Source organism: Drosophila willistoni, unplaced genomic scaffold, assembly GCF_018902025.1.
Source record: "Drosophila willistoni isolate 14030-0811.24 unplaced genomic scaffold, UCI_dwil_1.1 Seg701, whole genome shotgun sequence".
NCBI lineage: Eukaryota > Metazoa > Arthropoda > Insecta > Diptera > Drosophilidae > Drosophila > Drosophila willistoni.
This window is the reverse complement of record NW_025814610.1, coordinates 26734-49280: the sequence shown is the minus strand read 5'-3', so window position 1 is coordinate 49280 and position 22547 is coordinate 26734. Positions and strand designations below refer to the sequence as shown.

At 40.4% G+C, this 22547-nt stretch overlaps 2 protein-coding genes across 2 annotated transcripts; both read right to left on the bottom strand.

Annotated features, from left to right (window-relative positions):
• Nucleotides 1–15621: 15621 nt before the first annotated feature.
• Nucleotides 15622–16341, bottom strand: LOC6651361 (serine/threonine-protein kinase DCLK1). Its single transcript, XM_002073393.3, has one exon. It carries the CDS (start codon nt 16339–16341, stop codon nt 15622–15624), a length of 720 nt encoding a protein of 239 aa, XP_002073429.3.
• Nucleotides 16342–17842: 1501 nt separating this feature from the next.
• On the bottom strand, nt 17843–20289 carry LOC6651362. Its single transcript, XM_002073394.3, is given in 8 exon segments — nt 17843–17933; nt 17935–18067; nt 18126–18420; nt 18479–18656; nt 18697–18735; nt 19622–19751; nt 19817–20165; nt 20167–20289. Coding segments are annotated over 8 exon segments (1338 nt in total).
• Nucleotides 20290–22547: the final 2258 nt, after the last annotated feature.

Sequence of the window (22547 nt, the reverse complement as noted above, 5' to 3'; positions counted from 1 at the left end):
CCAAACAGGGAAATATCGGAATTTTTATCATTCATTTTTATCATATCAAGTGATCTAACTTTAGTAAATTTACCTTCTTAAAACCTGTAAAGAAATTTAACTCGAATGTAATAATATCTATCTTAAGGGATGATATCTTTAGCTGCTTTGGTGTGCCACAGTGTATAGTCAGTGATAATGGCACTCAGTTTAAAAGCCAGGAGTTCACAACATTTATTAGGAATTACGGAGTGCAGCACGTATTTACCGCTGCGTATTCTCCACAGGCCAATGCGGCTGAAAGAGTAAACCGATCAATTAATGCGGCCTTACGGTCCTATCTCCGTTCGGATCAATGTCACTGGGATAAATTTCTCAGTAGTATAAACAGTGCCTTACGAAATCATATTCATCAATCAATTGGAATTTCACCCTATGTAGCGGTGTTTGGCCAAAACATGATAACCCACGGAAAAGACTACAAACTATTGACCAACCTCAATCTACTGAATGAAGCTACGGTTCGGCTAGATAGACTAGACAATTTCGTACGGATTAGATCTGATATTCAAAAATATTTAGATAAAGCTTATGATACAAATCAACGGACATATAACTTGAGGAGTAAAATACGCAAATTCGAAGTGGGCCAAACAGTCACTAAGCGTAACTTTAAACTCAGCAAGCTAGCCAATAATTTTAATGCTAAATTAGCACCAGTCGGAGTTAAAGTCAAGATCAAGAAAAAACTCGGAAATCATTTGTATGTAGTTGAAAACCTTTCAGGAAAAGAGCTTGGAACCTTCGATGCCAAGGACCTTTGGTAATCAGCTTAGCACCCTTTGATTTTTTTTCAGCTTTGATCCTCCTTGTCATTCAAATCTGTGGTGTAAGGGTGCGCTGTTTCAAACATTAAATTATATATGTAAATCTGCTAGCTAGACGAATATATTTGGCATACATGGACATACATACCCTCATGGACATACATAAGTCCACGCCTCTTTTTTTCGAGTTCCAATTTTAATTAAGGAACGAAAATAAATCGCCACTGCCAGCGCTGCCTTGCCTCAATTAAATGCAAGCGCGTACTCATTGTGTTAGCCACCATACGGCAGAAGACGACCCCATCCATGGTTTCATGTCGGACTTTTGGGACTACGACCAAATAAATGTCGGCCCAGTCCATGAACTGACCATAGGATAAATAAATTGAAAATATTGTTGTGTGGAGCGTACCCAGCCAGCCTAATTCCTAGGCGAACCCTCGTTGGAGTGGATGTTTCACCTTAGGACACGGGATAGCCCCTCGCAACAAAGACCGGAGATTTCTGCTGGGAAAACGTTGCCGCAGATTCAAAAACCAGCTTTGATGACCCCAACCTCACCCCCAAGCCCTCAAACAGCCGTTTTTCTTTTTCTTTAAGTATCGTACAAACATGTGTTCAAATTTATAAGTATAATATTTAATATGAAATTTCTATATAGCAGGATCTGAAAATCAAACGTTGGTAACGAGAAGCAAGTTATATTTTTGTGCCCTTCTTAATAATTTGAACAGCCTCTAGTGGACTCTAGGACTCTACAAACTGTAAGTACGGCATAGCCGCATAAAATCTATTGGCAAAATATAACCGCTTGCCGCGACCACAGAGTTAGTTTCTTTTATTTTTGAAATTGAAAATTGAAATAAATGCTTCACGTAAAATTTAGTTTAATCAAATTTATACATACAAAAGACATACATATAAAAGAACCCACATTTTTGTACGATTCCTCTCACCGAATTAGTTAGGAATTATCTATATTTGAAATTATTGTTAATGCTCCTATTATCCAAGTGGGATACGAAATCCGATGTTATCTTCTTATCTTAATGGCATATGCCAATTTTTTCTTTGAATTTGAATATATGTATGAAATGATGAATTGCTGAGTTAGTTTATTTGGGCACCTGACGTAAAAGATTTAACAGCCACAATATGGGTAATACTGAGTTTTCTTAGGTATTTCAAGGTTGGGTGGGTAAAGAGAAGGCAATGACATCTAGGTCCTTCGAATAATACCCATCACCTCTGCATAAAAATCCCTATTTAGGTGTAGTCGTTTATTCCTTATCTCTGTCTTCATTTTACTTATGTAGCGCATGTTTTGGGAGAGCACAAGAACCACCCCATTTTCCCTGAGCTCAGCCGAACCACTTGTTAGTAAGACAGAGAGTGCACTCCGACACCCGCGTGTTCGTTACACCACACAGTCTCCATACTGCATAAAGCGATTGGGTGGATGCGGAAACATCGACGGCGTAATCCAGTCATTCTCGTCGTATTGAGTAGCAGCGTTGCCAGCTGGCGGTGTCACACCGAATTCAAACTCAGCCTCACTGTCCGAGGTATCGGAGAGTACGAGTGCATTCTCGTCGCTTTCCATTTCCCGTTGCTCGCACTTTTCTTGCAGTTCATCAATCAATTGCTTCTTCTCAATGAAACTACGACAGAAGCACGCAATGACAGGCCTGTGGCAAGTGCATTTCTTGAAACCCATACCTTTCAGACAACGCTTCAGATCGCGAATTTCCTTTATCAACGGATTCTTAATAATACGGAACTGCATAGGTTTCATGTTCACATATGGATGAAGCGTGATGATATATTCATCATGTTTCTTCTCGATATACAGCGTCGGCTTCTGGACAAGCTCCTCTGCCTTCTCCTTAATGTCCGATGGAGGAGGCTGCTTTTGCTTATAGTATGATATGTATCTTGAAACTGGTATGGTGTCCATAGGGAAATCTCTAAAAAAGTAGCGCATCAGCTCCCAGGTGGAACGACATATGGACCCGGGACTTTTTTTGGCCAAGGGATTCGAAGTCCATAGCCAACCCATATGGGCTGGCACGGTGGGGCCATCAAAGTTAAGCTCATGATTGTTTTTGGAACATCTACCCGACCGGGGGATCATGGCATACACTTTCCATTTGAAATTTGGTTTTTTGCGCTGTCTTCTTTGTTTCTTTTTGTGCACAGAAGTCTCGCTTTGGGCGTGAGTCTTTGATCCTTTTTTCTGATGTGTCTTAGAGGAAAATTGTTGGCCTTGGCAAATTTCTTGTATCTTAGCCTGTGCGTCACCATCTTTTAGCTTAAACATATTTTTTAGTTCTGTAAAAACAGCAGCCATATTCTGTTGTTCTGCAGGTGCAGTCGGTCCCTTTTTAGAAGAGCTGGTAGTGGCATGAGGCTTCTTTTGCTCTCCATTCTCAGCCCTTTTAATACTCTGCTTAAGATGTTCATAGTTTCGCAATAAGTTCTGTAAAGCCTCTGAAGAATTGACTTCATGCATCGGATGTCCATGCACAGAGTCAGAGCTTAAGGCTCCTTCGCTTTGTTGTTGTTCTAAGCAGATATGCAATAGATCGTCGGCAGTTGCATTTTTATCATAAGGCTTCTCTTTGAACAGGGGCACCGGCTTGTAGCCGCAATGAGGACAAGCTGCTATCTGGAGGATGTCTCTTCCTCCTTACAGACATGACAGAAGCGACTCGTATTTACGCAAGTCTGTTTTAGTTGAGGCACCGATATTGTTTGATGCATCCGATTGGGTGAAAACTGTTGACTAGCTTCCATGGCCAGACATCCATCATCGGCATTTTGTGGTTCGTAATAACCATATGGCCCAGCCATATCCACAAGGTTATCAGGTTGTACCTATGAGAATGGTTTTAACTTAAAATTCAAAGAAAATGGAATGGAATGCTTAGATTTTCTGTATCAAAGTTGTCCCCCCTTCCAAAATCTCCAAATAATTCTTGACAACCGCTATCCGACCCCTCGGAGATAAAGTCCTCTTCGTTGGCCATGTAACCGCACACGGTCCGTTGATGAAGAAGGAAAGCTCATTGAGTACATGCATAGGTCCATGCCGCCTCGAACGAATCTCGGTCAACTCTTTTACTCTATTGATTTCAGGTGCTACCGCACTTAGGCAGCGGCATTCGAGCTCCATTATTGGCGATACTTACAATTTAAGTTCTTGACACCGCATATGGAGGCCAAGGTGGACAGTGCACTTGCCCACGGTGCATCCATGGCACGTGAGCTCCACATTGGCAGTATGAGTAACCTCACCAAGCGTATTCATTAACCGTAGTATACAGTATTCGGGTAGAACGAAAACAGAGGTAGAAGTAACGAGTAATAATGTCAGAAATGTTATGCTTACCAATCTCCCTGTTCCGGTAGATGACTGTCAACAAGATGCCCTCTTCAAGACGTTGTTGTAGACACTCGGCCTCCATTGCAAAACATTTGCTTGGCTCCTGGGGCAGGCAATTCACATTGATACGATCTGCCTTCAAAACGGGCTTGCAACCCTTGCAAATCGATTGCTGATCGATTTCAGTATAAACGAAGCCAACGTCAGAGCGAATAAAGTTTGAAGTTGTAATTAGAGCTAAACTAGCTAAATAATAACAATAACTTATTGACTAAACCACTTAGTGGCATCTAATGGCACTCCCCGTCCAACTCACTTACTCACCTGCAACTAGGCTGACGCTGGAAGGCTTTGCCATTTGTTGAGCTCAAGCCATAGAAACTGGTGGGACGATTTGGCACTATGGTGATGGGATATGACTTTGAATTACTGATCACACTATCCAAAGAATCGGGATCTGTTTCGATTGGCGGCCTCTTCAGAGGCTGTGTTGATGTGTCAGTGGGCGAGGCCACAGTTGTTGTTTCCATTGTTGTTGCTGTTGTCGGTGTTGGCGTTAAATTGAAATGCATCTGTGAATTGTCAGTGTGTGTCAGGAGGAGGCTCACTTGAATTACTCTACTTAAGGCTAAAATTGTATCTAAGCGGCCACTTGGCGTCAGCACAAACTTGTGATAAGTGCAACACAAGTGCGAAATAAAATCTTCTATGTTTCTAATTTTGTTTTGTTTTCGTTTATAATAAACAAGCTATGAGAATTTATAGTTTCTCTTACACTAGGAGTATATTCATTATCAAAAGGTTTAAAATGAGTTTGAAAGATTTGGGAAAATAAACACTTTTCTTCAAGGTTTGAAATTTCATTCGTTAAATTGATTTTAACAGCTTTTGCAATGACTTTTATCAGCTTATAAAAGTAAATCATAGATCCATAATTAAGTAATTAACTTTCAAGTTTATCGAAAAGGTTTCTATTTGAACTTTCACTCAGTGAAAAAATTGGAAAAATATCACTAGTCCTTCAATATTAAGGGATTAATTTGCCTATTAAAATTTTTATCGATGTGGACACAAGGATTGAGAAATCGGACATAAGGTACTCGTACTTGACTGAATTAGTGGCATTAAAAATTACATTTTAATTTTAATGGCCAGCCACAACGTTTCAATAACAAATGAAATGAAATTATAGTTATTTAATTTGTATAGATAAATCAATATTGTACATTCGCCTTTCTCATTTTAGCTACTGTTGGTGTTTAGATTATATAAAATAAGCTAACATTAAGCCAATTATAATATAGAACGAATGGAAATGTATGTCAATATTAAGTATGTAACCCGATTTAGATATCGATGGCTCATCAGTCATAAGTAGATCTGATATGGTCAGCAGTAAACAATAAAGACCTAGTTAATCAATAAAAACGTACTTTGCTGACCTAACACTATGCACTGGTGAGCTCGCTATTTTGTACTATAAAAGAAATGCATTATTCTTAGTAAGATCAGATACCAATTGTAGCTACATCGGGTGTGCATCGCTGTGTCTTTGGCCCCCATCTCTACCTTTGTAATCTCACTCCGAGGTCCACCCAATTTATGTGTTGGTTGCGACAACCTTTAGTCACTGGTTTATGTGCTAGTGCCTAGATATATATATAAATAAATAAACATTTAATAACGTCAAGAAACACTAACGTCTTTCATTGAACATTTTGGTGACCCCGACATTGGCGGCTCCAAGTTAAAAGAATAACAGACTTGGTGAAACCGTCATCAAGCGAGAACATTTGGTCAACTCAGGCGACCAATCTCTCAACAAAAAGGAAACTGGTCAACTAGGCGACTACTTTCTTTGCACGCTTTGGACACGACAATCCTAAGCGAGGGCACAAATTGATGAACATCTCACATCAATCTGGGGTCCCGACTAAAAACATCGCAATTGATTAACTTGGCAATCATTGCGGAGCCACCTTGGCAAATAAAAAAGATTTATTGGAAAACTAGGAGTTGGTTTTCCGCAACGGGGTAGCAGTGCATACCCATTGAATAAAAGTTGATCAACTAGGCGATCACTTTATAAAAAACATTTAACAACGATTTGTGTCAACGAGGCGACCAAATCATAAAAAGTTATTTTTATATAAAAAATAAAGTTTGATCAACTCAACTCTGTTGCATTCCCTGGCGTCAGCAATATCTGACCTAGTTAACTCGGTCAGTAACCCAGGTAGTACGCACGAGTACAGATTTTGGCATTGATCAGCAATTTTTTAAACAAAGAAAAGAAACTCAAAAATTGGTTTGACTCTCGTGGCAGTTATCAGTGTAAAAGAATAGGTATATTGGAAATAAAAATAAAACTATTGTTAAAACACTAATCAAAAGGCAACTTCGATTTATTTCTTATTCTTATTTGTGCTACACTTGACCAATTTTAGGAACGAGTCGGAGCGTTCCCTGTCTTTGACAAAATAAATAAACTCCCATCGGGTCAAGTACTAGTACAGATAAGCAATTACATAAGAATATAAAAGAACATGGAGGAGTTTTATAAACAGCAGACAGAACGAGGAGAGGCAATCCAGGCCTTTATTCGGAATACCAAAAAGATTCTTTCGCCAGGAAAACGAAGTCATCTTATTTCGAGGAGAAACTTGAGCTCCTGGAATACATGTGGGAGAACTTCGAGAAAAGTCATCAGGAGTTGATGGACAAATTAAATAACGTGCCAACTGAAGATGACTACTTTGTAACGGAGTATTTCAGCAAAATGAAGACGGTTGTATCTAATATAGTGGAAGATTGGAAGGACCATTTGGCAAAAATAAAGATAGAGAGACAAGCTCGCCAACGAGAGGAAGAGCGAGTCATGATCAAACCACTGGTTCGTAAGCAAAGTGCTCTGCTGGAGTCATTGTCCAGGACATTAAGACAAATTGTGCCTGAAGATAAAATGACTTACAAATCGGTAGTCGACAAATTATGGATGCAAATTGAAGAAATCCATTATGAGATTCATCGGCTAGCTGAAGATCCAGCCGAAGCCGGATATAATATAGCTACGTTTGTGGCCGCAGAAAATACAATGCTGAAATTCTGTGTGGCACCAGCAGAAAATGTAGTGATACAATCACCACCTGTATTGCAATCGATACAATCATTGCAACTACCCAAAATTCCCTTTCCAAAATTTGATGGGGATTATCTGAAATGGCAACAATTTCATGACATCTATAAAAAGGTGGTTCATGAGTCAAATGCATCCACGATAGAGAAAATGTGGTACTTAAAATCAAACCTTTCTGGAGAAGCAGAGAGATTGATACGGCACCTGGAATTAACAGAAGCCAATTACAACACTGCTTGGTCAGTGTTGCAGGAACGTTTTAATAACAAACGAGTTCTAGTAACAGCCATACTGGCAAAGCTGTTTGATCACCCAAATGTGGGAAATGACGCAGCTTCTATAAAGAATTTGCATGATAACATTTTTGAATCATTGCAAGCCTTAAAAATTGTAGGCGTCAATTTGGAATCGTCAGATGCTGTCATAATGTTTCATATGACAAGAAAATTGGATAGATTCAACCACGCACTATATGAGCAATCTCTTTCCAACACAAGGGATCTGCAGGAAGTAAAGGACTTCCTATCCTTCTTGGAACAGCGCTTCCTAACATTAGAGGCGATTGGGAAACCAAGAAACGAAAATCGCAGCATTGAAAACCAAGTCCAAGGAAGACATGCGCAACAGCATCTGGGACAAACAGTACCCTGTGTGCTTTCTGCGAAAGAGCAAAGCACAAACTCTTCCAATGTGAAAAGTTCAAAATCAAATCCGCAGCAGAGCGGCTTAATTGGGTGCAGAGACACAAATTGTGTGTCAATTGCTTCAAGCCGGACCATATGGCAAAAAATTGCTCTTGGAGGGGATGCTTTAAATGCGATAAAAAACATAACACAATGTTGCATTTAGAAACAGGCAACCAAATTGCTACATCTGCTTCTGCAGCTTCTACGTATGGAATTGGCAGAAAATGTACCCTGTTGGCAACGGCCAAGGTAGTGGTAAAAGGGATCAATGAAAGGAAAGGAGAATTTCGAGCACTCCTGGATAGCGGCTGTCAAGTAAATCTCGTCTCAGAGAGACTGGTAAAGAAGTTATCGTTAAAAATTAGCGAGACTCATGTGCATATAAATGGAGTGGGTGGTCAACCACAGATAAGCAAGGCGCGAGTAAGCTTGGTTGTAAGGTCAAGATACAACAAGTTCGCAATGCTAGTTGAGGCATTTGTATTGCCACACATAATAGGTGACCAACCCACAGAACAAATAACGCAGAAAGTCACATTACCAGACAACATTCAATTAGCGGACCCAACATTTGATAAACCCGGAAAAATTGATATGCTGTTGGGAGCTGATGATCACTATGCTATACTGCTACCAGAAAGGAGACGGGGCAATCGAAACCGTCCAACATTACAAAACTCAGAGTTTGGATGGATTGTTGCTGGCAGAATTAATATGACAACGTCAGCTTCAATCACATGTATGGTAGGCATGACGAATCCAGAGGAATCACTGGAAAGATTCTGGCAGCTAGACACACTAGAGCCAATAAAAAGGTACAGGAGTCCGGAGGAAGAGTATTGTGAAAAATTCTTCCTCGATAACCTACACACGGCGGCGGACAATCGACTAATTGTAAAGCTTCCATTTGCTGAAGAGGCGTCATCTCTTGGAGAATCTCGGGAAGTAGCCATAAGAAGATTCATGTCATTAGAGAGGCGAATGAACCCTGACATAAAAAAGGAGTATGTAAAATTTATGTCAGAATATGAACAGCTTGGACATATGAAGCAAGTAATGGTAGAACAAATTCCCAAGAACCATTACTTTATACCGCATCATTGTGTACTAAAACCAGAAAGTACCACCACCAAGCTTAGAGTGGTATTTGATGCATCATGCAAAACGTCATCAGGAAAATCACTGAACGATATTTTATATCCTGGACCAGTTGTACAGAGTCAACTCTTCTCAATTCTTCTGCGGTTCAGGACCCACAAATATGTGTTTACGGCAGATATTGAAAAAATGTATCGTCAAGTTTGGATAAACCCTGCCGATCAATTCAATCAGATGATTGTGTGGAGAGAGGATCCAAGTCAAGAACTAAAGTTTTATCGTTTAAAAACGGTGACTTATGGAACCACGTCAGCCCCATATTTAGCGACAAAGTGTCTGGAATATTTGGCACTGAAAAACATTGAAAAATTGTCGTCTGGAGCATCAGCATTAAAAAATGACTTTTATGTTGATGATTGTCTCACAGGAGCAGACAGATTACCAGAAGCCCTGCAAATAAGACAAGAGCTTCTAGAAATCTTGAAACCTAAGGGTTTCAACTTACGAAAATGGTGTTCAAATAGCAGTCAACTTCTAAAGGAAATTCCAAAGGAAGATACGATTGCCGACATCAATCTCGGTGACACACTGGAACAAACAAGTGTCAAAACATTGGGAATCATATGGGCACCCAAAGAAGACCAATTATGTGGAAAGGCTCAAAGACATACAAAAGGAATAACCAGACGAGTGGTGCTATCCGAAGTCGGTCAAATCTTTGATCCTCTAGGACTGGTCGCACCGGTAGTGGTAAGAGCGAAAATGTTTCTTCAACATGTTGCTACCGAACGAATTGAGATGGATGGTGACCTACCGCCGTATTTGGAGAAGCAATGGGAAGCTTATCGAGAGGATGTACAGGCACTAAACCACATGAAAATTCCAAGGCATATTTTTGATGGCAAGGTCCCCACTACAAAGGAATTGCATACATTTGTTGATGCATCAGAAAAGGCGTATGGTGCGGCAGTTTATGTCCGATCAACCTATAAAAATGGCCAAATTTCGGTCAGATTGTTGTGCGCCAAGTCGAGAGTGGCTCCCCTGGAAAAACAGACACTGCCCCGGCTGGAACTATGTGCAGCTGTACTTGGAGCTGAACTCACGGATAGAGTTCGACAGGATCTCCAATTCGGATCAGAAAGTGTGGAATCATTCCTCTGGTCAGACTCAACAGTAGTACTCTCGTGGATTAATTCACGGGCATCACATTTCCACACGTTTGTGGCTAATCGGTTGACAAAAATACAAGCAGTATCACATCCAAGGCAATGGCGGCATGTGTCATCAGCGCTCAACGCAGCTGATGTTCTGTCTCGAGGCATATCAGCAACTCAGCTTAGCACACATACATTATGGTTGTATGGACCACTATTTCTGCATGGACCACAACGTGGCTGGCCAGCACCATTTAAGCCTACAGAGCACACGATGGATACCGCTGAGAAGAAAACCAAGGTATTCAGCATGGTGACTGCCACGGCAAACAACAAGAGTGAATGGATATATACGGTAAATCACAGAAATTCGTTTTACCGGCTACAGCGAATAGTGGCGTATGTGCTACGGTTTTGTCACAAGCAGAACAGGAAACCAACGGCTCAGTTAGAGTTGGAAGAGTTGGACCAAGCACGGAGAGTGATCATTAAGCAAATTCAAGAAACAGGATTTGCATATGAATTACGGCACTTAAAGAAACGAGCTGATCAACCGCTAGATCGCAAAAGCACGGTGGCAACGTTGCCACTAATACTGGATGAAGATTCAATCATACGAGTAGCAACTAGGCTACAACAAGCACCAGTATCAACGGAAACAAGGAATCCATATCTCTTGCCGTATAATGATCCGGTGGTAAAAATGATGCTACGGAAACTTCATGAAGAGAATCTTCATTGTGGACATGAGGCACTACGCGGAATAGCTCGGCAACAGTACCACATCATTAAGGTGAAACCGATGGTCCGGAATGTGATCCAGGGCTGCGTAGTATGCACCAAGTACCGGCCGCAGTTCTTTAAACAAGTCATGGGTGACTTACCTGAGCATCGGGTATCTCAGAATAGACCCTTTCCCAATGCCGGAGTAGACTATTGTGGACCATTCTGGATCCACCATAAGGTTCGAGGAAAACGTCCCGACAAAGCCTACATTGCAGTATTTGTATGCTTTGCAACCAAGGCAGTACACTTGGAGTTGGTCGGAGACCTGTCCACCTCCTCATTTGTGGGCGCGCTTCAGCGCTTTATTGGGCGCAGAGGAAGATGCCAGACATTATACTGCGATAATGCAACAAACTTTGTTGGAGCAAACAACCAACTTAAGGAACTGACCGATACAATACACTCAGAAACGGCAGCAGGTAGTATCAAGGAATTTTGCAATCAAAAAGGAGTGCAATTTAAGTTCATACCACCACGGTCTCCACATTTCGGAGGATTATGGGAAGCTGCGGTAAAGTCCGCTAAGCATTTACTGTTGAAAAACGTATCGACAGCAAACTTAACGTTCGAACAACTGTCTACCATCATTGTCAATGTTGAAGCAGTGCTGAACTCTCGTCCGTTAACGCCAAACTCAGACGATCCCAACGACTTAACAGCTCTAACCCCAGGCCACCTATTGATCGGAGAACCATTAGTAGCCCAACCAGATGCAGAGCCAATAACACAGCGATCGATTCCAGAGCAATGGGAATTAGTGCAACGGCTTAAGCATACATTCTGGACACAATGGTCTCAAGAGTACCTACAAGAACTGCAGGGTACATCCAAGTGGAAAAAACCATATAACAATGTCAAAGAAGGCATGATGGTAATTCTAAAGGAAGATAATGTGCCAATTTTGCAGTGGCCAATTGGACGAATTGTTAAATTATATCCAGGCCTGGATGGATACGTCAGCGTGGTAGACGTTAAAACAGCCAGAGGCACCTACAAGAGGGCTATCCATAAATTGGCCCCCTTGCTTAGAGAGACGGCGACAAAACGTAAAATCGAGGCAGATGACACAGAATCGAATTCCCAAAAAGAACCTGGTATCGAGGACAACGCAGAACCAAAAACAAAAAGACGCTTATCGATCGGTCTGCCACCGTTGGCAATGACGATCTGCCTAATGCTGTTATTATTGCCTATAGCATTTGCTCAAAGAACTAATATAACTCGATTCAACCCCAAACCAGGCATATACTATGAAAGTATTGGCACAGGAAGGATGGCAACGTCTGACTGGACTATTGTGGCATTCTACGATCTCGAACCATATTGGGCCGACCTGAAGACATTTTCAGACGGAGTAGTAAAGGTTGGAGAAATATGCGTGTTAATGAAGGTTCCAGAGGCATGCACCGCAATGCAGAGGCACTTCGAGCATGTCAAATCAGAGCTACGGACAGGAAATGATCTCCTTCACATAGAACGCCAACGACGATCGCCCTTAGATATAGTTGGGAACATTGCGAACGGCTTATTTGGTGTGCTGGACTCAAAGTATGCAACAGAGATGTCAGGCACCATACGAAAGGTTAAATCAAATGAAGATTACTTATTGAACTTGCTGCAAAATCAGACATCTGTAATTGATTCAACGATAAATATCATAAAGCGAGATGAAGCCACAATTGAAAATCAGATGAAACTAATAGAACAACAAATGAACGACATGACCAAGGTCCAGGACAATGCAGTAAAGGCATTGCAATGGTATATCACGCTAACTACTCAGATGACAGTTATTGCAGGGAATTTGCAACGAATTCAAACCGAAATTTCCCGAGTATTTACAGATGCCCATCATAGCAAAATAAGCCCGTTACTACTATCACCAGGCCAGCTTCGGGAACATCTGAACCAACTGAAGAGACATCTTCCGTTTGGTTTGGATTTGCCAGTTCCAGATAACGACGTCTTGCAATTATATGGCTTAATGAAGGCACAAGGCACAATCGCAAACAATCATGTGATATTTAAGGTCACATTTCCATTAGTGGCAACGCAGGCAGTGCAACTGTATAACCTGGTACCCATTCCAGCAATTGGAACTCATGGGATTGTAATCATGAACATTAAAATTCCCATCATTGCTGTCAACAAGGAACAGAATCAATACATTGGGCTCTCAAGAGCCGATTTGGAACAATGCCATCAGCTCAACAACGAGCAATATATTTGTTTTGATAAACAAACGACGTTTTCGGCTAATAGCAACTGTGAGTTCCAGCTATTCAAAAACACAAAATCATCAACTTGCCAAATACAACACACAAACAGATCATTCGTGTGGTACGACATGTATCACAAAAATCAGTGGATTTTTGCCACCACAGCTAAGCTACGACGAACTAAGCAACATTCAAGGAAAACTGGAAATTAAGCAAAACTGGAAATTGCCAGAAGACCCCAGCCAGCCGGCTCACCATGTTATAGTCTCCTACGTAGCGCTAACAATACCATTGGTTCTTGTGATGGTATATGGAATAAAAAGATGCTCACAACCCCCAAGACACAATGGTCCAGAGCAGACAACCGTGAGGATCGTCAATCCCATACCGACTCCTGCTGCAGTAAGCCCAGCCCCCAGCAATTTTGCGGTCAACGTTGGATAACGTTGAACAGGTGTTCAACGGCCGGGAGTATGTTGGTGTTTAGATTATATAAAATAAGCTAACATTAAGCCAATTATAATATAGAACGAATGGAAATGTATGTCAATATTAAGTATGTAACCCGATTATAGATATCGATGGCTCATCAGTCATAAGTAGATCTGATATGGTCAGCAGTAAACAATAAATACCTAGTTAATCAATAAAAACGTACTTTGCTGACCTAACACTATGCACTGGTGAGCTCGCTATTTTGTACTATAAAAGAAATGCATTATTCTTAGTAAGATCAGATACCAATTGTAGCTACATCGGGTGTGCATCGCTGTGTCTTTGGCCCCCATCTCTACCTTTGTAATCTCACTCCGAGGTCCACCCAATTTATGTGTTGGTTGCGACAACCTTTAGTCACTGGTTTATGTGCTAGTGCCTAGATATATATATAAATAAATAAACATTTAATAACTTCAAGAAACACTAACGTCTTTCATTGAACAGCTACTGTTTGTTGCTTCATTGTTGTTATCTAATTTAAAGTCAAATTTAAACCCAATAATCCAGTTAAAAATACATAATAAAAAACACCAACAACATCGTGGAGAAGAAGAAAAAAAAAACCAATCACACGCACCATTAAAGCCGAAAATCAATTTTTTTTGTCCACGTTTCAGATGAAAAAAAAGTAATTTTTTAGCACCTTTTTATGAGCACTCAGATATCTTCAATTAATTGACACCTTAAAAATCCAAACATCTGTTTGTCGATTTTCTCGCTTTTGCTTATTTGTTGTATGCAAAAGGTAAAAGAACGATGAGTCGACTGGCCGAGAGATCACAGGTCAAAATGATGCGAAAATGCCGACACAGAGTCCACACCGATGACACTTGCCACTCGAATGTCGACGATGGCACAGAAGTCAGTCAGACGCGGATCAAATGACCGCCGCTTAATCGAGTTGCTTGAAAGCAAGAAAATACTTTTCAAATTAAACAAAATGGGGAAAAATATGGAAAATAGTGAACAAGAAATAAAAGCGCTGCTGTAAATGAGCTCAGTTACACTCGGAGACACACAAACACACAATGGCAACTTTTGCCACATTGGCAGAGCTGCAGATTCTCACTCTCTCCCTTTCTCTCTCTCTCTATATATCTCTCGTGGCAGATACAAATTACAGTTACGCATACATTTATCTACTAATGCAATACAAATACAGATACAAAATATACAGTGCAGATCCAAGCTGAGCAGATAAAAATTGTTCAATTGAAATGATTTTTAAATTGAAAATAAAGCGGAAGATAAGCGCGATAAGCTGAGGAGCTGTTGTTTATCTGAACTTAATGCCTATATCACTTTTTTTTTTTTTTTTTTGATGTGGACACAAAGAATTGGGGAACCAGGCAGACTCTTTAAATGCAGGCGACCTTGAGACTTTGTCAATATACAAGGGTGGCGTATACGTAATAAATAATATATGTAGGTGGTGTTTGTGTGTGTGTTGTGATTGAGTGTGTACGTGTGTGTTAAGGTCAGACTGTTTTAGTACGCTGATGAAATTTCTTTTGTTTGATAATAAAACAACGACAAAAAGATTTATTTGTAGGAAGAATAATTTAATTATCATGTATAAATGAGTATTTATACTTTATTTTATCTACTTTTACATCACTCCATTTTATACACATTTATAGTACGATGCGTCGTATACGTGATATCATTTTTTTTTGTTTACCACTTGCTCACGCGGTTTCTGGTTGCACTATGTAAATAATTGTCATCGTGTTTTTTTGTTGTGTGAAACCAACGCTATGCGTAATTAATTTTTATAACATTTTGCGCCAATTATTTTGAGAGAGGAAAACCATAAATTTTGTCCACAAAAGGTAAGCTCTATTTACTATTTATGTTTCGCGAAGAAAGGGATGCCTTGCTATATCTGCGACAGTTAGCCGAAATGCGGGTATCTTATTGAGCATTCCGTCTATACATAATTGGAGTTCGTTACTCAATTGAGATCTTTTAGACGACGGCAAACAAGTAGAGGAATGAAGGGTAGACATAAAAATCTCATCCGAATTAGTTAAGTTATTGCCAAAAGGATACTCATTGCAAACCATATAGAAGAGAGTTACACCCAAGCACCAAATGTCGATCCCAAAGTCATATCCACTGTGTTTGACCGTCTCTGGAGGCACAAAGTTTCCTGTGCCACAGCATTCATAGATTTTCTTTCCAGAATAGTATGTGGCCAGGCCAAAATCAGAAATTTTCACCGCCGATATTTCAGGGCAAGTGCCATCAGAAGTTGATTTTTTCAATTGAACTACCAAATTCTCGGGCTTAATGTTACGATGAATAATTTTCGCGCGATGTAAATGCATCAGACCTGAGGTTACATCTCTTACGATCTGACGAGCCACTTTCTCCGTAAATGGTCCGTATTGTGACATTAGTTTCGAGACATCGGTATCCAGACACTCTTTAATTATATAGGCTTGCTTTGGTTGCTCAACGCTATAAATCAGTTGAACAATATTCGCATGACCCTGCAATTGACGTATTATCTGAAGCTCTTTGAACTCGCCGCTTCTTATCTGGTCCATATTGTGCTTCTCAACCATTTTTATCAAATACTTTTTGTCTCGCTTGACCTTGCCTTGGCCCTTTAAGACGGTTGAATATCTCGTTCGCGATATTGGCTTACTTACATCGATAAAGAGCCGAATAGCCTGTGGTAAATTCTTTGGCAGTGGACTACCCATATTCGTTGGTTGAGTTTGCCTGCTTAATATCTGTCCTAGCATTCTTAAATAGTTTTTATTCACCTTGTAGTTAATATTCATAAAAGCTTCATACATACAACAGCAGAGAATGATGTCGCAGACAATGAAAGTCGTTAATAGTTGAAATCGAAGTGCCATCGGTACGAAAGAGATGGGTAATCCCCGAACTAAGTGGCACATGTGGCCACAAAGCATTCGTCAGAGCCTCTAACATAACATCATGAGTAGGATAAAAGGTGGTCGATACTGTCAGACAGACACCTTCAAAAAGGATATTACCATTACGTAATATACAGATGCGCACACATTGCTTGGATTGTTGCCCTTCAGTTGCATCCTTGGATATTGCCTTGGCACATTTAGTATATGGTGGTTTTTTGATTACACTTTGCATTGTTGTAAATAATTACTAAAAACTATGTAGTAACACGTGTAAATAGTAAAAGTGTGTATCTCAAAATAATGATAAGCAAATGAGCTATGAAGTGAACTACTGAACTCTCAGCCTACTGTGGGTTCCTATGCGGTAGTATTTGCTACTTCTCTTCCGTCATACTTTTTGTAAGGGGTCACCAGCAAGATCATAATTTATGACGCACTCAATTGTGAATGACAGTGTGGCGGCTGCCAAAAGTAGCTGAGGTAATTGAATAATCGGCTCCAGTTGCTTCAGCTCCCTAGCCCGTGGACAGTGTTGTGCGATCCATTCAGATACACAGAGCTGAATATTTATTATATACTAAATATCATCCAGACTGCTGCCGTCCCTGCTGGCCGTCAAGTGCAAATTTGTAGGCAATCATGAACCACTTTGTGTACCCGACACCACCTCAATCTTCCGGCTGGTGGCGTTTTGGGGTGTTAATTTGTTTTCAAATCAATTGATGCGTCTATTCTTATCATTCGAAATGATTTACGTTAGTAGTTAGCTTCTTAATGAGACTTTTATATGTTTTTTACTAAAATTAGGCAGAAACAAAAGCCGAACATATGTTTTATAAATCCTCTCGAGAATCTCATAGAATCTACATCATTTTGCCGAATTTGGAGTTTAAACAGGAACTTAGTGTGGAAGTTAGTCCTCCTCTTCACAGATGTTCATGGAAAGAGTCTTAGCTAGTTATGTATACAAACCGATTAAGAAATGAACGCGCTTTGATTTCAAATTGCAAAACATAAATTATCGACACAATATCTACGTGTATTTTACATGTTGTCTACGTATCTACACGAAAGCTCTAAAAAGCTTATTTTCAATTTAATTAAATAATCTAACGATTCAAATTAGAATTTATCTTGTTAATGGAAAACTAAATTTTGTCCTATTTTTGAAAAGTTTTTAATTAAACTGCACATTATTTTGCACAAGTTGCAGGAGCTGCTCTTCTGGGGCATTCCATTTGCAACGTGGATATTTATCCTGACAGTGTCGCTTCACCTATGGGTGATTGCTCCAACCAGGCTAACAACGAGCAAATAGCCTTGAGCATACAGACGAAAAGGTTTACATCATTTTCGGATAGAGTCTGCTCCACTGTATTCAAAGCACTCGGCAGACTGAGTTCTGCCAGGATGGAATTGAAATTAAGGATTAATTACTATTAAAAAGTGTCTAAATTTACCCATTCTTTGGCCAGTGTTATTGCGATAAACCAATTTAACTTGATCGAAGAGTTTGAAAAAGTTTTGTTCTTGGTCAAAAGAGCCACGAGTTGTCTCTGTCTCTGTTGTTGACAACATTTCTTCAGCAGACTGTGGTCTAGTAGTATTTCCATTCATATTGTTCATATGTTGTGGTGGTTTATCTGGTACAATGGACTCCAAGCCCATGCTTCGGATTAGATGACCCACCAAAAGACCACCGGCAGCAACCAAACCACAGCTTACCAAGGCAGCAGAGTTAATGACAAGTAAAGGCTTCAAATATTACAATAACTAATAAAGTCCATCTTTGTATTCCTATTGGTTGACTTACCCTGGGAGGAGCATTGCGTTTGCGTTTGATGGGCACCTCAAGAAACGGCACTAGATAATCCAAACCCAGGGCTATATCTTTGTTAACCGCATCGAAGGATACCAATTTGAATCGTTGATTGTGATGATGTTGCTGAGGTTTTTGATGATGCTGTTGTTGTTGGTATTGCTGCTGGAGGCTAAGATTCCTCTTCATACTCACCAGAGGCTGATTCTGACATCGATTCCTCTCCACTGGCTGCCCAAATCACAACACTACTGGCAAAAAGTGCACTCATCACATACAACAGCTTCATGTTTGCGCATTAACTGGTTGTTGTGCTTCGCTTTGGAGTTGACAAACATTTGAAATTTCTTTTTCACTGACTCAAATTTGTCACTTACTTCTGTCGCTTGGCACCGCTTGGCTGCCTTTTGGCAATGATAATTTTTCTTCTTCTCTCGTGTAGTACAAAAAGGTAGCAAAATGTTGGCATGACATAACTAAATTCAGTCAGTCTTTTCTTTTGAAAGGTGTGAAAATAATGAAGTTAAAACAGACAGTTGGGTAAACAATGTAAAAAGGTGCAAGATCATTTTAATGACAAATTAGCTAGCAGTTCCGGTAGTTTAAAAAGAAAGAGATCTAAATTCCTGGAGTGAAAGATAACTAATTGAATTTTCCGATAAAAGGTCTTTAAAAGGTCTTTGTGCAATCTCAGCTGAAGAAGGAACTAAAAGTAGACCTTATCTAGTTGTTTTAGCCAACTGCGAATCTGAAATTTATTAAGAAAATTCACCGCAATTTATATGTTATTTGTTTATTTAATAAAAGTAGATACTTAATATAAGCCAATAAATAAATATGCATAGATGTAGTGACTGATAGCAATAACATAGTACTTAATTAACCATTAGAATATTCCAGAAAATGTGGCCACAATGATTTTAGCCAACTTCTCTCTTTCATCGTGTGGATTGCCATGGATGACCAGCGACAACTTCGATATATATAATCAGAATTTAGATTGCCTTGGGCCACCTTGATGGCATTATAAACAGCCGTGCCATTCATATAGACATTTAACCATTGTGAGCTGGATAAAAATATATTATGTAAGTCGATTTAAATTGTGTTTGAATCAAGAAAGATAGTTGAACTCACTTGGCCAATACATGTATAAGCCTTACAGGAGTGGAGGATGAACTACTCTCTATATAACGCTGCATACAAGCTGTCATATCAATATTGTGCTCTTCCAACTGGGATTCCACTGCATCGGTCAAGCCTCGCACTGCAAAAAAATGAATACTTTTACTTTGCTGATTCGTGTAAAGGAATCATTCTCTATGTACTCACTTCCTCTTTTGATAGTTTTATCCGATTTGAAGATATAGCCACCATTATTTAGAGAGGTAATCACCAGTGGAGCCAAAATCAAGCGTACTACTGCAGTTATGATGGCTCCTGCTGCCACAATAACTGCGGTATTAATAATAGCTCCAGTTCGGAGATTTAGTATACTTTGGAAAGCATTTCGGGCGAAATTCATGCTGCGCTTAACTGGGACTCTGAAGAATGGCACAATAAATTCCAGTTCCACACTAACATCCTGGCCACTAGCATGGAAATGGAATCCACGACCCTCACGCTCCTCACGGACTAATTGACGTTCGCTTTGATAGCGTGGCTCAAAATCACGAAAACCATTCAATGAGCTTCATGCTCGCATTGCCAAAATAATAGTCACTGTGGTTGGGACTCTCGCTTTCACCGCCATTTCCTAGTAGCAACAAAATGGCCAAAGAGCCAAAAATGTGCACGGAACACATGTTGCCGGCTGTACGATCGGATTGCGTCTGAGCGCGATGCCGACAATTGTCAAGTGCTTTGTAGCGTCTGGAGGCGGCATTGTGTGAATTACATACTCGATGCGTCTGCAATCAAGATATGATATTCATTTAATCAAAAAGCACTGAACACAACATAAGCACGACTTTAACGCTTCGCAAAATTCGACTGGGAAACAAATTGATTGAATTGTAACATACGAATCTACGCAAAAACCGCATTGGACCAACAGGATGTGTTCACTGAATCCTGTCTGAAGCGATGCAAAAATTACAATAAGGCCAAGTCAGCGGACCAAGACGAATGTCGTATTAGAAAAACATTTCCCAACGTCTGTGGCCCGTAAAATGTGCATATTTTTCTTGGAGAATTGGAGTGAGGTTTAGGTTATATCATCGTAGTTAACCAAAGTACTAAGGTTAGATAAACAAACAAGCCGGCAAAGTGACAAACATGAATTGAGTAATAAAGCTAGAGACATGCATATGGGAAACATCATGAAACTGGTTGGAAAATTTACGGCATTTATTAACATATTCTAATTTTAGATTACATTTCAAAAGATAACTAAAATTTTTATGATATAGTCCATAAATAGGACTATGGAAGTTCATTCGAGTTGAACGAGTTGGCGGCAGCGAACCTAACTTGTCTCTGCTTTTGATGGCGTTGTGGATCAGTTGGTGGGTAAGCAGCTTGATCCAAACGTCTCATGCGTTCCTCACTTAGGGGATAATCGGAATGTGTGTCACAAACCAATGGCCTTTGGGAACGTCGTAAGCCACTGGTTGAAACTTCTCTGGCGAAACCACCTGCTTGACGTGCAGCCATCTTTTTCGATTCTTTCTTTTTCGGTTTGTTGCGCATCGGGGGAAGCTTTGGTTCCTCGTGTACGTTACCCTTGCCATAGATCCGGTTGAATTGCTTTTTCCGCTCTCCAACCACACAGGCTCCATACTGCATAAAGCGATTGGGTGGATGCGGAAACATCGACGGCGTAATCCAGTCATTCTCGTCGTATTGAGTAGCAGATGATGTGGTGCGTGGTCTTTTTCAGACGCTCGGGATGGATCAAACCAGCTGGCGGTGTCACACCGAATTCAAACTCAGCCTCACTGTCCGAGGTATCGGAGAGTACGAGTGCATTCTCGACGCTTTCCATTTCCCGTTGCTCGCACTCCTCTTGCAGTTCATCAATCAATTGCTTCTTCTCAATGAAACTACGGCAGAAGCACGCAATGACAGGCCTGTGGCAAGTGCATTTCTTGAAACCCATACATTTCAGACAACGCTTCAGATCGCGAATTTCCTTTAGCAGCGGATTCTTAATAATACGGAACTGCATAGGTTTCATGTTCACATATGGATGAAGCGTGATGATATATTCATCATGTTTCTTCTCGATATACAGCGTCGGCTTCTGGACAAGCTCCTCTGCCTTCTCCTTAATGTCCGATGGAGGAGGCTGCTTTTGCTTATAGTATGATATGTATCTTGAAACTGGTATGGTGTCCATAGGGAAATCTCTAAGAAAGTAGCGCATCAGCTCCCGGGTGGAACGACGTATGGACCCGGGACTTTTTTTGGCCAAGGGATTCGAAGTCCATAGCCAACCCATATGGGCTGGCACGGTGGGGCCATCAAAGTTAAGCTCATGATTGTTTTTGGAACATCTACCCGACCGGGGGATCATGGCATACACTTTCCATTTGAAATTTGGTTTTTTGCGCTGTCTTCTTTGTTTCTTTTTGTGCACAGAAGTCTCGCTTTGGGCGTGAGTCTTTGATCCTTTTTTCTGATGTGTCTTGGAGGAAAATTGTTGGGCCTCTTGGCAAATTTCTTGTATCTTAGCCTGTGCGTCACCATCTTTTAGCTTAAACATATTTTTTAGTTCTGTAAAAACAGCAGCCATATTCTGTTGTTCTGCAGGTGCAGTCGGTCCCTTTTTAGAAGAGCTGGTAGTGGCATGAGGCTTCTTTTGCTTTCTATTCTCAGCCCTTTTAATACTCTGCTTAAGATGTTCATAGTTTCGCAATAAGTTCTGTAAAGCCTCTGAAGAATTGACTTCATGCATCGGATGTCCATGCACAGAGTCAGAGCTTAAGGCTCCTTCGCTTTGTTGTTATTCTAAGCAGATATGCAATAGATCGTCGGCAGTTGCATTTTCATCATAAGGCTTCTCTTTGAACAGGGGCACCGGCTTGTAGCCGCAATGAGGACAAGCTGCTATCTGGAGGAT